This window comes from Betta splendens, chromosome 14, assembly GCF_900634795.4.
Source record: "Betta splendens chromosome 14, fBetSpl5.4, whole genome shotgun sequence".
Classification (NCBI taxonomy): Eukaryota; Metazoa; Chordata; class Actinopteri; order Anabantiformes; family Osphronemidae; genus Betta; species Betta splendens.
This window is the reverse complement of record NC_040894.2, coordinates 2,322,359-2,337,040: the sequence shown is the minus strand read 5'-3', so window position 1 is coordinate 2,337,040 and position 14,682 is coordinate 2,322,359. Positions and strand designations below refer to the sequence as shown.

The 14,682-nt window shown below is 45.6% G+C and overlaps 2 protein-coding genes across 3 annotated transcripts; one reads left to right on the top strand and one right to left on the bottom strand.

The window, feature by feature from the left end:
* Positions 1 to 2,752: 2,752 nt before the first annotated feature.
* On the top strand, positions 2,753 to 4,857 carry LOC114869911 (probable inactive protein kinase DDB_G0270444; the record flags this gene model as incomplete). Its single annotated transcript, XM_041073836.2, has 1 exon — positions 2,753 to 4,857. A coding segment is annotated over one exon (630 nt), but the record flags the coding sequence as incomplete, so codon positions are not given.
* A 2,200-nt stretch (positions 4,858 to 7,057) lies between these two features.
* Positions 7,058 to 10,098, bottom strand: irf1b (interferon regulatory factor 1b). 2 transcript variants are annotated; one of them, XM_029174039.3, is made up of 10 exons: positions 9,941 to 10,098; positions 9,292 to 9,384; positions 8,988 to 9,087; positions 8,747 to 8,914; positions 8,580 to 8,620; positions 8,364 to 8,493; positions 8,154 to 8,273; positions 8,025 to 8,050; positions 7,739 to 7,856; positions 7,058 to 7,627 (listed from the first exon to the last, which is right to left on the bottom strand). In XM_029174039.3, exons 2-10 carry the CDS (start codon positions 9,376 to 9,378, stop codon positions 7,521 to 7,523), a joined length of 897 nt encoding a protein of 298 aa, XP_029029872.1. In that variant the 5' UTR covers positions 9,379 to 9,384; positions 9,941 to 10,098; the 3' UTR covers positions 7,058 to 7,520. The 2 variants fall into 2 exon arrangements, with proteins under 2 accessions (XP_029029872.1, XP_055370510.1); XM_055514535.1 differs by lacking the exon at positions 7,739 to 7,856.
* Positions 10,099 to 14,682: the final 4,584 nt, after the last annotated feature.

Sequence of the window (14,682 nt, the reverse complement as noted above, 5' to 3'; positions counted from 1 at the left end):
TGATACATCAATGTCTAACCGATCACCGATGGGAGGTGTAATATTAGGAGTGTCCTGAAACAGGATATCTTCCTCATTTGTCATTATGAAACTGAGAATATGTAACTGCCAAAACTCACATGTTTTGGGAGCTTTTAAATGCTGAGTGAGGAGTGACTTATGGTTTGAGTCATTACCTATTAAAGACAGTGTGAACAGTCAGTGCTGGTGCACGGAGACTGAGCTATAAGGTTGATAGCTCGTTTGCATCAGCCCTCGCTGTAGATGATCGGCCTTTTATAGCCTTCATTTCAATATACAAACGTCTACGCTGAGATTTTCATGTAAAGACTCAGGCGGCATGCAATAATGCAAATATCTGCACCCAGTTTGCCTTCGGGGGGACCTGTGTAGCGATTTTATTTGGTCTTCAGCTAACAACTACTGTGTGTGTGTGTGTGTGTGTGTGTGTGTGTGTGTGTGTGTGTGTGTGTGTGTGTGTGTGTGTGTGTGTGTGTGTGTGTGTGTGTGTCCAGCAGCGATATTAAAACACGACGGATGTCACCAAACCTGAAAATCCACCTCACGCACTTCAGTGCTGGTTCAGCCTCTCAGCACTGGGTCTGTCTGCTCTAGGTTTTAGTCTTTAGTCAGTTTATTCTTGCTTATTGACTGAACACACGTGTTTGCTGCGTGTGAACTATGCCTGTGTTATTGTGCAGTCAGAGGCGACCGAATCTTTGCAAGCACTTCGGGGAACGTGGCATCATAGCGCGTCTCATCCCAGAGATATTTGGGTCAATAACAGACATTTATTATTATTATCACCTCTTTACTTGTTATAGTTCTGCTTAATGATTATCTGGCACAAAGTGCAGCGATAAGAGACGTTTGACCTGAGCGATGCCACACAAAGGGCGAACTGCACGTTCAGAAGCTGGTGGGAGGCCGTTTTGAGCTTTAAGGAGTCAAATGACACTGCACCTGCAATTAGAGGCGAGCTAGCTGTCGCTAGGCCGGCATTCAGTGGATTCCTCTTAGAGACTTTGCGTAATGAAGGCAGTGAGGAATGTTGTCGTCACATAATTACACTGTTAACAAAGTGATTGGGATTGTTGGGTGCAGTTTTGCAGCCTGTTGCAAAGCAGAATGTGTGATCTTTAAACTCCTGTCTTTTCTCCCATGCGCACGTGAGCCAATACGTTCTCCGTTGATTAATGGCGTCCGCACATGGCTGGTACCTTATGGAATCACTTTCAAGCTTCAGCGTCCTGCGTCCGTCCCAGTTTTCTCCTCACGTCAGTCTGCGTGAGCGATGTAGCTTGTCTTCATTCCCCGCTCCCCTGCAGCGACTCGTCGCAGGTGCTGTTTCCAGTAAACTCACATTTGTTGGCATAAATTCAACAAAGACATTGACATCTACACAATGGTATAGTCTCCAAAAATGGAGGAGCAAAAACATTGCACCTATTATTTTACACAAAGAGATAACACACATTCCTTCTGAAGACAAATCTGACTCCAGGCCATAAATCACAAACGTGTGTGTATAGTATTCATGACTCTTCATGTACAGAATTCACAACCTACAATATTATAGTTTCATACAAATTTAACTTAAAGTATAAAAAATGTCAGAATTAAAATGAAAGTTAAAATTTGTTTTACAGTTGAAAATTCAGAAGTTTTGTAAAAAAAAAACCCATTATATTCAGAAATGTGTTGTTGTTCTATTTTAAGCAGAACAAAAATATTCCCCACGTCTTCATTAAGTGACACATTATGTAATTTTGGATAAAGAACTTTTGACTCGTGATTGCAAATAAATGTTAACTTCAAAGCGATATCAGTCAGTGTCACAAGATTAAATAAAAAGCGTAGGGAAATACCGGTCGTTGAGTTTACCCTGCGGTGGTGAGTCTGACTGTGTGAAGCTCGGGGGAAGTAACCTCCCTCCACTATTTTGTCATTTCACAACTATTAAAAAAACAGTTCAATCTGCTCTATAGTGACTCAGTGTAGTGTTATTAAAAGTAAAGTGCAGTGTTTATACATGCCAGATGGAAAGCACCAGAGATACACACACACACACACACACACACACACACACACACACACACACGGTTGCCCATTCCACCCTGCTGCCTCCGCTGCTCTCTTCTCATGTGGTTTACTTTGGGTGTGTCTCTAGTATCTGTACGTGTCTGTTAGATTGTGACTCCAGTCTATTTCTTTTACACAGATTAAACAATAAGCTGTTTTTCTTATTATCATCATCAGATCCCAGAAACATGGGTAAAAAACTAAAAAGTGATGAGTAGCCATGAAGATAGACAGATCGATAGATACTTTATCAATGCCAGAGGAAAATTCACATGTTCCAGCAGGATGATAAAACACAAATAAAAGGAAACAGTATATAAAAACACAGATAATAATGAAGCACTAAGATAAACATAAACGTATTCTTAAGGCCACGAACAATGAATTAATAACTCAGCCAAGGACAAATACTAATGAAAAGCACGTAGCAGCGGCACGTTCACTGTCAGGTTGTTTGTTTTGTGTCAAACCTGCATGTTGTTTCCAGCCGCTCTAATGTATAGAGCATGAAAATACCAGCAACTTTATTCCTGCTGTTTACTCAAAACTAGTGACCTGTTGTTTTCTTTTATAGACACATTAGCTTTGAAGGCTACCAATTCATTAAACCCACTATGGTAAAGTGAAGCCGTTTAAAAAGGGCAGGACCAGCAATGTACACACTCGCTAAACCCCAAAAGCCAGTGAGGAGACTAGAGAGGAAACCAGGGAGGAGGCCAAGGAGGCCAATGAGGAGGCCAGTGAGGAGGCTAGAGAGGAAACCAGGGAGGAGGCCAGTGAGGAGGCCAGCGAGGAGGCCAGTGAGGAGGCCAGCGAGGAGGCCAGTGAGGAGGCTAGCGAGGAGGCCAGTGAGGAGGCTAGTGAGGAGGCTAGAAAGAAGGCTAGAGAGGAAACCAGCGAGGAGGCCAAGGAGGCCAGTGAGGAGGCCAGTGAGGAGGCTAGAGAGGAAACCAGTGAGGAGGCTAGAGAGGAAACCAGTGAGGAGGCTAGAGAGGAAACCAGTGAGGAGGCTAGCGAGGAGGCCAGTGAGGAGGCTAGTGAGGAGGCTAGAAAGAAGGCTAGAGAGGAAACCAGCGAGGAGGCCAAGGAGGCCAGTGAGGAGGCCAGTGAGGAGGCTAGAGAGGAAACCAGTGAGGAGGCTAGAGAGGAAACCAGTGAGGAGGCTAGAGAGGAAACCAGTGAGGAGGCTAGCGAGGAGGCCAGTGAGGAGGCTAGTGAGGAGGCTAGAAAGAAGGCTAGAGAGGAAACCAGCGAGGAGGCTAGCAAGGAGGCCAGCGAGGACGCTTGGCTTGTACAGTAGCGTACAAAACATCAAACGCCTTAAGTCTTCTTAATAAAAGGAATAATCAATACTCCAACTAACTGACGCCTACAATTATCAGATCATCAATCTTGTGTTTTAAGCCACACTCTCGCCATGACGTGCCTAAAACGTGGCTCAGCCCAGAGTTTCAGGGATGCTGTTCCTTCAGACCACGAACCCCCCAATCCAAACAGTGGTCTATGCCGTACTGGTGTCAGTGAACAGCCACTGAGTCTTAAACATGATGTTGGAGGTGTTCGATGTCTCTCAAATAGGAATTCAATTACCTATTAACAGAAGTTATTGCTCTTTGAAAAAATACTTGCTGCAGCAATTTAGGGGAGCAAATCTGTTCAGAATGATGAAGAAAGGTTTTTAGATAGTTTAAATTAGAAGCAAATGTTTTTATTTGATCAAAAATATTTACTTCTACATAGATCAATTAAGTGGAACCAGTGTGGTTCCAGCAGTTACCTACACAAACATCAACTGTCATGTCACTATGAATGTGGCTGAGCCACCGGCGTTTAATGGAACACGTCACGTCGCTCTGGCTGTGCCAACGTCTTTGTCAGTGGCAAAATGGCAGTTGAGGCACTTCCCAGGAGGCGTTTTCCACTTCCTCCTTGTGTGACCTTTATTTGCCAATTATGCTGCTGCAGCAGCACATTTAAGCTTTTGCTCCACTATGAAGGTAAAAAAAGCAGCCTCATGAAAAAGCTGAAAAATGAGTACTTTACTTCAAATGACTCCATGCGTCTTGTAACAAAAGCCCTCTGTTAATGCAGACACATCAACACCTCCTGTAACATGGATCAGTTTTGTCTTTCACCGACCTGCCATGACAACTTCATTATGCTGTTGGCAGAAAACAAGTTTAATGAAACATGAACTAGCTTTAGACTTTGTGTAAATACAAGCTCACATTTAAGTCCATACGGTGTGAAAGTGTTGAATGAAACTGTTCTAAAGGATTTTATGAATTGGCTTTGTGACAGTCGTCTGATGATCCGTGGAATATTCTATATGCTATAGGAAATGTATATACTTATATACACATAAATGTGTGTGTGTGTGTGTGTATTTACAGAAGCTCATCAAGTATATCCAAACACATTACATTTGTTACTGTCCAGTTGTCTGTGGTTTCCACAGTAACAGCGATGTCGCCTTAAACGTTTAGATTTAATTATAACAATCTAATAATAACAATGTTTTTTTGTTTTGTTTTTTATACTCAAACATTTAGTGTTTTGGTAAATTGGTGTGTACTTTACTGGTTGTTTAAAATGTTTTTTCTTAGTGATTTCCGGTGTGAGTGTATTTTTTTTTACATTTTCTTTAATTTCTATCTTTCTTTCTCAGTTTGATTCATGGTTTTTTTTGCATAATGATTTTAAACATTCTTGCACAATTAGGAGACTCCAATAAGGAAGCAAGGTGTTTATTAATGCGTTATTTGTTCTCTTTTCTGCCAGGGTCCCAGTCTGCCCAGCATCAGCTGTAGTGGTGTCCTCCACTTCTTCATCAGCAGAAGGAGAAAGAGGGAACTAGGTCTGAAACTAAGATGAACAGACTGTGGGAACATTATGGACATACATTTCAAAAAAGGTCTGTTATGAGCACATGACTGTTTCACATCTGTTTTTTATTGGTTTGTCCAACCTCAAGACGATGTCTGGTACCATGTCTGGTAACTAATAAGAGTCCTTGAGATGTTATATATGTTGTATATATGATTATATATGATTATATATTTTATATATATGATTATACATTCTTAAAAATTAAATATTGCATTCTATATTCATTATTTTTAGAGTTGTGCAATAATGTGTTTATTCCATATCCAATAACGTGCAAATGCATTTCTAAGTTATTATTTATATATTCTTTTATTTAATTCACTCTAATGGTATTTGTTGCTGCTTATAATAAAAGAATGATTAATGTATGTATCATCTTGTTCTCTTTTCTTTGGTCGATTTGTGCTACGAGGCCTTTGGAGGCGTTAAACTTTGGCCCGTGTGTGTGTAGCACCTGTCGGACCGAGCGGGTTGTAGGAACAGCAGCACGCGCTTGGTTCGTCCAGGTGTTAACGTGGAGCTGCTGTTCAGACACGTACAGCTCTGCATTCATTCTTTCAGACGACACAGTGAAAGCATTATCACAGCAATAACCTGTGAAGCACTGATGGTTCTTATTTACTCCTGGCTCGAATTTGAGTCATAATGGCAGAAATACGGAGCATATGAGACTAATTTGGCAGCATCAACATAAGCAGATCAGTGAGATTTGAGTTTTTATTACGTGGCTTCAAGTCACAACTGTGAAATCGGTGTAGTCAAGTGTTTCCTAAAAGAAAGAATCCTGGCTTGTGTTTGTGTGGATGGTGACGAGGCGTAATAAGAGGTTACTACATAGAAAAAAGTTTGGAAAAGATAAGATAAATTATTACTGTAGTTAGATTCTGTTCTGCTGCTAAATGTCATTACACCAAAAGACGCATTCCAGCAGGTATAAAATATTAAAATTAATATTACGTGAACTTTTATTCCAGCGTTTCATAGAAATGTGTTGTTTTGGTCGTCCTCCCTAATGAGATTCAATCTAAACATGTACATGTACAAGCTTATCGCTGCATTATCACCACATTTCCATCATTCATGTTGGCAACAGGTTGGTTTCTGCCGTCACAAGCAAACACCTGAACAGACCTGATGAAAAGTAGCCTCGCCGCCGTCTGAAGTCTGTTCCACAGAAGCACATTATGAAAGACATGCCGCTAAAAATACACAAGTGTTTGTGCTGCTCGTTTTCACCACCTCTGGCTTTTCTCACCACGTCTGAGCGCTGCTAATGCTGATTGTGGTCATCGACAGCGGTTTTTGGTGCAATAACATAGTTTTCTCAGCGCGAACAATGCTTCATTATTTCATCCGACTCATCTTTAATTAGAGGCAAATGTTTGTAAACACGCTTTTATTTCTGACACACTATCACGTGGATCTTTACACATTCAACCCTTAGCTACTCGTCCTGATCTGACGTTTTATTCAGTTACTATCTATTCGATCTATAAATGTCATCCTGTGCGATCACCCAGTCGCGCCCGCGCCTCCGGGCCATCGGGGTTTCCTCTAAACACAAACACACCAGCCTCCAACTGAAACATACAAAGCCCTCATTGTTTTGAGCCTCTACAGGCTTCGTACAGTTTCCTTCACAAGTGCCATCAGTCACTTCCAAAGAGCAGCCGCCGATCTGTTTTTTAATGCAAATATGTGAGCATCATTTTTCCATTCTGGCCTCTGCAACCTCACAATTAGCCTTGTTGTTTGTGTCCAGACCGGCTGCTTCTACACTTTAAATTGATGTTGTTTGCCTTCCTGTATTCATCAAGTGTCTAAATCTAGTCCACGTAACCAGGTGCAGCCCTGTTAAATCACAAGATCACAGGTGCAATAATTATGTCAGTTTCTTTAAAATACCACAGCAGTTACAACTTGGTTTTATATAAATTGCTATTGTGGGAACCTTTTTTATTGTATCTTCTACTGTTCACTAGTTGATCAAATGTGTTTGTTTGATGGTTTTAAGCTTTAAATGGTGCTGAGGTTGGGTTCAGTTCTTCACTAAACCCAAGCCTTCATTCAAACCAAATCCTATTCATCCAGATAAAACATATCTTTTATTTTATAAAAACACAGCACACACAACTATTTACAGAAACAATGTACATTCACCTCAAGCTACAGGAAAGTGAAGGAGACGGCGCTCTCAGGCCCTGAAAGATATGTACATCCTATTCACATCTACATGAATAACGGAAGAACAGAAGTTATTGTAGGTATTGTAGGTACATGATCACCCTGAACCGCCCTTAACTGCCTGTTGTTAGTGGGAGACTGTTTACGTTTGGCCTGCACGATAATAAAGCTGTAAACCCATCAAAAACAACCAGCAGTGCACGCTTCTTCATTGCTTCACATTTACATCTGAGCAGAGGATTCTCCCGCTGCTGCGACGCACAGCATCCGTGGGGGGGGTCTGCGTAGCTTTGGGCGAGGCCTCCTCCCGTCACAGACCGGAGGGGACGGGTCCCGAGTTTAAAAAGAGTCCAGAGTTCAAAGGTTTAAACCACGCCGGCCTTCATGAACAGAGCGTTCCAGAAGTCGTCTGTGTGATTCGTGAAGTCTGTGCCGAGGGTTGTGTACTGTGGCGCTTCTTCTACATCGTCTCCTGCGAAACAAACAGAGGAAGCTCAGCCTCAGGAAGCTGGAGCGGCCGTGTGTGCGGTTGGTGTCACTGTGACTTCCAAGCGCAGTGACGCTAGCCACCATCAGCATTTACCTGAGGAGGATTCACTCCACTGGCTGCCTGGACTGGTGCATGCTTCATTGCTCAGGAACCCCCTGTCGTCTACAGTGCTTGGGAAAAGCTGTGATTCTCTCTCCAGTTGCTGGCAAATCTGAAAGAGCAACACTGGACTAAGTACCGATAGAATTTGTAGCAGCTTGTCTCTGTTTAATTTGGGGCGGTGAAGCACAGGCCAAACAAGCAGAGTGAGACACACATGGGAATTCCTGTCAATGACAAACGCATGCTGCAAAGAGTGGGAGCTCAGAGTCACGCTTACCTGGACAATATCGTCGTCGTAGTAACCTGGAGGGTCGCATGGAGGGAGAGAAGAGAGAGGGGAGGTGAGTGGGGGCTCGTAGGTGGGGCTGTGGCTCGTTAGCTACAGCTAGCGGCGTCGGGGTCTTACCGGGGCTGTGGTCGGGCGAAACCTCAAATCTGTGGCTGAGGGTGGGAGGGAACGCGTCGGGCCCGATTTCCACGGACAGGGACCACTCGGGAACTTCGGACGGGGTGACGAAGGAGAAGTCTGCAAGGCAGGAAAGGGTCAGCGCTGCGTCGCGGTCGCGGCCGAGGCTGAAGCCGGCGCCGGAGGCCGGAGGCCGGCGGCTGCGCTCACCTTGCTGCTCCGTGTGCACCGTGCTGTCGATGGTGTTCTCCTGTGTGGACATGCTCTCCTCCGGCAGCGACGGGGCCACGGGGGACTGCGTGTCGCTGTAGTCGGGGTCCTCCTGCATCTTGACCGAGCTCTGCAGCAGAAACAGCCAGCGTCAGCGTGCGTTGGTGCTGTAGCGCCGCATTAGCACGCGTCTGTTCGTGTCGCTCCTGTATTTACCTTCTTCCTGTGCTTCGCTTCCTTCCCCTTGCTCCGCTTATCTGCACAGATGGGAGAGAAGCAATTCGGTCACTTGACCGTGCGAACGCATCACACTGCGATCTGGAGCGGGGGACGTGCAGTCACGCAGCCCAGAATACTTGCTCACTTCCTGCCACTTTTCTCACCTCGCGATTTGGGGGCGACGGGCAGCATCCTGAACACACGCATGGCCTGGTGGCCCTTGTTGATGCTCTTGTCCTTCACCTCCTCGATGTCGGGCAGCGAGTTCATGGCGCAGCGGAAGTTGGCCTTCCACGTCTTGGGGTCGCAGGCCTGGCCCTCCACGTACTTCCCTGCGGAGACAGTTTGGTTTAGCCCCGCACGCGACCCGCGCGCCGCCGCCTGGCTGTGGGCGCGTGCGCTCACCGGTGTGAATGGCCCACTTCTTGAACAGACACGCGTCCTTGTCCAGCTCCCAGCCGTGACGAGCCGCGTGCTTCCAGGGGATGGAGAACGTCATCTTCTCCTGGAAAACACAAGAAGGGGGCGTGAGTCGGGGCAGTGGCGGCCGATCGGGTCCTCTCACAACCATCAGCTGCACAGCACAGATGCAGCGGGCACTAAAAGAAGTTTAAGGCTGAGCTCCGATGTCCGTGCTATTTCAGTTACTTCACGCTTCAGGTATGAACCTAAAAGCAGCGCTTGCATGAGGAAGGAAGCAGCATCTCACCTTGTCCATCCAAGTCAGGCCCGCGATGGATTTGGACTCGATCATCTTCTCCAGCCATGGCCTCATTCTCTCCCTCGACACGGGCATGGTTTCCTGAGGCAAGCAGAGATTTCGGGAGATATTTAGATACGCGAGGAATGTTACGCGTCTTCATCAGTGGCGGGAGCGGGCGCGCCCCCGCCTTCGCCGCAGATTTACTGCTGCCTGCTGGACGCGGCAGCGGTTCAAGGCCGGGGCGTGAAGCGGCGCGGGGGGCGTTGACGCGTGGGAGTCGCCGCTCGCCAGGGGAAAAAGCGACTCGATGGCGGAATAACTAAGTGAGAAACAATTAAAAGCAAGCGTTGGCTGATTTTTACATCGCTTCGTCCGCAGACGTTCCGGACGCACGTGGATTTATGTTGAAGTTCCAACGCTTTGGAGACGCGCGTCCTTGTGAGCGCGGAGAAACGACGCGTCTCGCGCAGCCGCATGTTCTAAACACCAGCTTCTGCTGAACGTCCCGTTCAAAGCGCTGAACTTGAACTGAGCCAGGCCGGACGCCCTCGTGCATGCAGCCACGTATAGAAGTTCATCATTTACCCAAAAAACTGTAATAAATAAACATAAAGCAGTTCAATGCTAATAAAAAATCCAAAATCCAGTCACTTACAGACTTGTTTTCTTAAGTTCCGTAAGAGAAAAATGCTTAAAAATAATCCGTTTGGATGTTGTTAGTCGAAGAGGAGCTTCTTCAGTTGTATCCACTTAGACACTTCTTGGTCAGAAGTCGTTAGACAACTGAGACGCCTCCGAGCTCACTGGGCTTTTTATGCACAGTACGAGCGCCGAGCGGTATTTCCCTGCTCGATACACTGTAAAAAGTGTCCACCCCAATTGTTTTTAAAAAGTAGGCACGTCCACCTCTGGAATCATTTTCGTGAAACAGTAGAAAATTGCTCTGTATATTAAGAAGACAATTATATTTTGTACAAGTGTAACATCGTTGATAACAGGAATTTAGTATATATACGTGCATCTTGCATATAAAGGTACAAAACCAACGTTACTGTAACAAATTCACATTTGCACCAGAAAAATCCACGTTTTTCAAGCAAACTGACTTTAACCGTGAACAATGACCCTCATCTCTGCAGATTGACCCTTCAACCCGCGTTTAACCAAAATAATGCCGTTAGAAGACGCTGACAATGGCCAAATAACCAAACAAAAAAAAACAATACTTTTTACAGCGTGGGGCGCATGCGCTGTTCTCCTCACCTCTTCTGCAGCAGTAGCTGGACTTCCCAGAAATCGCTTACTTACAGCAAGGAGGAAGTTAATGTGTTGGTTGCGTTAGAGCGCTGCACGTATACCCACATACCTGAGTTCGTCGTATGTGTATCAAAGTTACAAAACTAACCTTTGCACAGATTCTGCAAAAACAGAGCAAACGTTTAAACATCTGTGTAAAATATCACAAACTGCAAGTTCAATCTCAGGGCAACAGATGTTTATCTTATGGATATATAAGCTGCATGGATGTATAACCATGATATGTGTCATATATGTATTTATGATATATATACTTTTATGTAGTAGTTGTAGTTCATGTATAATACCATATGCATATTTTAATAACATAATGATTTGGATGCTAAATACCATAATAAACAACAGCTCCCACACACCGAAGTTCACCTGGATCTGTGGCACGACGAGCATGTGCACGAGACAAGCCCTTTAGGATAAACAGCGAGCAGCAGAGAAGTCCTGGCGTTTACGAGAAATGCTGTAGTGATTTTTGCGCGCCTCCGGGGGCAGTGCAGCACCAGGCCGTCAGCTGCGCCGCTCCCCCGGAGACGCCGGAACCAGGGGCTCGGCCGGAAGCGCACGCGCGACGGGCTGCGGGGATGATCCCACGCTGCCCTGCAGCGATGACACCGGTTCCATAAGCGCCGCAGGAACGGGGGGCAATTCGGGAAGTTTGGCGCAAGCGCTTAGCGGAGTGACGCGTAATGCGACTTTATTACACTCGCGTGTTGCGCCAGACGGATCCTGCGGCGTGTCTAATGTGAGCACACGTCCCCCTTTACTTGCTGAAGGGTTTCCGGGAAACCCCAGGCGGGTGTTTTTGCGACTCCAGCCGTGGTCATCTCAGGGGCTTCCCGCGTCGCGCCCTCTCTGCGCATGCGCAACGGCACGAGGACGCGCTCGTCTCGGGAGGGAAACGCTGGGAGATTTCCTGCGGAGTTTTCACCGGCAGTCAGTGCACGGGAGTTCCCCGTGATGGCATGGCTCTGGATTTGCTGGGGAAAATCATCCCGTTCCTTTGTTGGCCGCCTGTGTTTAGTTTGGAGCTGCCAAAGAGTCTGCAGAGAAAAGGGCGAGTTATAGGAATCCACTGCGCTGAGAGGAAACTTAGACCAGTTCATTTATATAGCATTAATATATAATGTATAGCAGGTGCCCATTGAGCCTGTATAAATCTAATGGGTCAGAGGGAAATGATTCTGCTATGAGAGAATATAGAACTTTTCTTTTCTTTTCTTCTTCTTTTCCACTTTATGAAGTTGCGTCCTCTTGCGTCGCGTGGAGCTGCCGGTTCATTTTGAAGGGACACAACATGCGTCCAAACGGACCCCAGTGAAACGCCCTGTGCTGCTGAGTCCATCTCAGTAACTAAGCGCCGGTACCACGGTTTAACCTTAACCCCATCCCGCCCTAATCCGCCAGCGTGCGTGAGTTTAACGCAAGTGATCGTTTCCTCTGCTCCGTTTCCTGCTGACGGATTCCGGTGCGGTTTTCCAGCCGCTTGCGCAACGCCAATAAACTGCACTATTTAGGCCACCTGTGAGGATAAGACACTTATTTGAGGCTTTGGTGTGAGACAAGCTGCTTGAGAAGCCGATCTCCCTTCGGACCATCTGCTTTGACAGCTCGCTGGCACCGGTCCAGGTCCAGGCCGCGGTTCGTTAGCCTCCGGTTACACCGTGACCTGCCGCGTGGCGGATCCGCTGGAACGCGGAGGATCCGCGTTTCTCTGCGTTTGTCCCATTTCACCCGAACCGTAGATTGTCATTGTCTCACACTGTCACGCGCGTGACACACTAAAGTTTGGTCACTTCATGTTTGGAGCAATTTTGTAATACTTTTAAGAAATGTGTGGGGAAATAAAACCTGTGTGTGTCTATAGTGTATTTATGTGTCACACATGTTTTTAAGACAAGGTTATAGGAGCATGTGTTGATTATTTTAAGGATTAGTAGAATCCAACCAGTGCAAGTTTTATCAGGATCAGGAATCTAGCAGGATTTCCTCAGCTTTTGACCTCATGCTTCAGAAAATGGAAAAACCAGGGGTGATGGTCACAAACAAAGCATGTGACATATTGAAGCATTTTTCATGTCTTAAAGTAATGAGCAAACTTTCCATGAAATTTTTTCGGTCCTCGGGCCAGTGTTACGTTGCATCATCTCAGCTTTTACCCATCGAGGCTCCTTGTGCAACGTTTCCTCAGCCTCGATGGGGAGGTTTAGCGCCCCCCACAGGCCAGTGACTGTACTGTCTGTGGGAGTCACCCGCTGTCCATCACGATAAGGTTCCATAGTCTCAGACTTTACACTTGTTTTTTGGAGCCAGTCATCAATAAAATAAAGTAAACGTTCCTCAAAGTCATGCATTGAAAACTATAATAGATCTTTTCCTCGAGTCTGTTTGTTCTCATTTAATTGAAGTTAAGGTCAGTAAAGCAGAACTAATGAGCTTTTTATCAACAATGTTGCAGAAACGCTGGAGCAAGTTTATCACAGAGCAGACGCAGATGATGTAACCTGCACCCAGCGGCCGCTTCAAGGAAAGCTGCTGCTTCACTACTGCTTCCATTTAAACGTATACGTCTGTGACTCATTTTTTACAGCTCACTCCTTTCTGCGAATGAATGGCAAGATTGATTTGACAAGTTTTTACGGCGAACGCCTGACGCGACCCCTCTCTGAGGCTCAGCCGTCGTGCTCCTGCACCCACTGTTTCTTATAATGACATTATTATGCTGCGGCTTTGACGTGTGCACGCTTTGATTTCATTGTTTTATATCCTCTGCTTGTTTTTAAGGACGGTGTGATTTAAATAAACCGATCTGAAAGGTTTATGAGGTTTTGGTGGAAGATAACTCTGATGACTGTTTAAATCAAACAGGGGACGACTTTATATGAGTCCACAGAGACAGAGGTTTAAGTAAAGAGGTGGAAAAGTGTTTCTGACCCAAAGGACCCGTCTCTGCACCTTTGACCCCATCTGTCACTTTTCATCTTTAACTCATGTAGTTCCGCTAGTGTAGAAATAGACCAGAATTAAACACTGAATAATAAACAACCTCTAATCGCTGATCTGGAGTAAAGTTAATAAACATGTTTGATTAGTTCTCCTGATTGATGCTCCTCAATAAAAAAAGGTAATGATTAAGAGGAAAGGGGTGAAATGTTCAGCAGCAGGTCCCCGGGTCAAAGTGATGTCTGCGGCTTATCTTCAGCGGTGTAAAACCCTCCATCACCAACCCGGGGTCAGGAGTGCATTGAACTCATGCATCTCCTTCAACCGTGGAGCCAACATCATGTCTACGTTTGATCTGTTGAACTTTAACCACATCCGTTTTATTCTTCACAGACTTTGAGCGTCTCACACATACTGTATCTATGGGTTGAGCAGAGATCATCAGACTGCCCTGATAACCATTAACACCTTCAGGGAAAGTTATTATTTACATATGTGAAACAACTTGAACGGATTGTTATGTGGAACGTGGTGTCAGGGGATAATTATGTTAAACAATCATGACTTTTATTCTTAAAATGAGTAGATTTCATACGTGTGGACTTCAAACCTGCAAGATGTAAAATTGATCACTTAAAAATATAAAACCTGTTTCATGTGAGAACCGTCTTGTGTTTAAAACATGCTCTGCAGATCTCCCATCCTTGACCCAAGCAGTGTGTGAGAGAGCACGTTAGGAGATTTTTTTTTTTGCTCTCTTGAACTTTAGCAGTGAAAAACAAATAATCTAAGTAGTCCATTTCAGTGTCTGTAGGTTTTTGCATAAAGCACCGTCGCGCTTCAGCTGCTGATGAGCTCACGCTGCTGATTCTTCGTGCCGTCCTGCGTCTGTTAGTCTGTCTCAGCACGCATTCGTTGAAGGAACCGGGGGCGGAGGACAGGACGGGAAGGTGGCGGCGGCACTGCTGCGACTGACAGATTGGAGGCCGGGACAAGTGACCCGTTAAACAAGGTCAGTCACGTGATGCTGGCACAATAAGACAGCGAGCACGTGGGTCACTGCTGCTCAATAAACGCAGGGAGAGACATTCACAGCAGGCGCACTAACATTAAATACCCCAATACATGCTCCTGTCGTTGCAC

Excerpts from the sequence above, each read along its gene's own strand:
- irf1b (XM_029174039.3), bottom strand. The coding sequence starts at position 9,378 with ATGCCCGTGTCGAGGGAGAGAATGAGGCCATGGCTGGAGAAGATGATC. Across the intron at positions 8,915-8,987 it reads GAAGTGGGCCATTCACACCG|GGAAGTACGTGGAGGGCCAG; the intron begins GTGAGCGCACGC and ends CTGTCTCCGCAG. Across the intron at positions 7,857-8,024 it reads ACGACGACGATATTGTCCAG|ATTTGCCAGCAACTGGAGAG; the intron begins GTAAGCGTGACT and ends TTGCTCTTTCAG.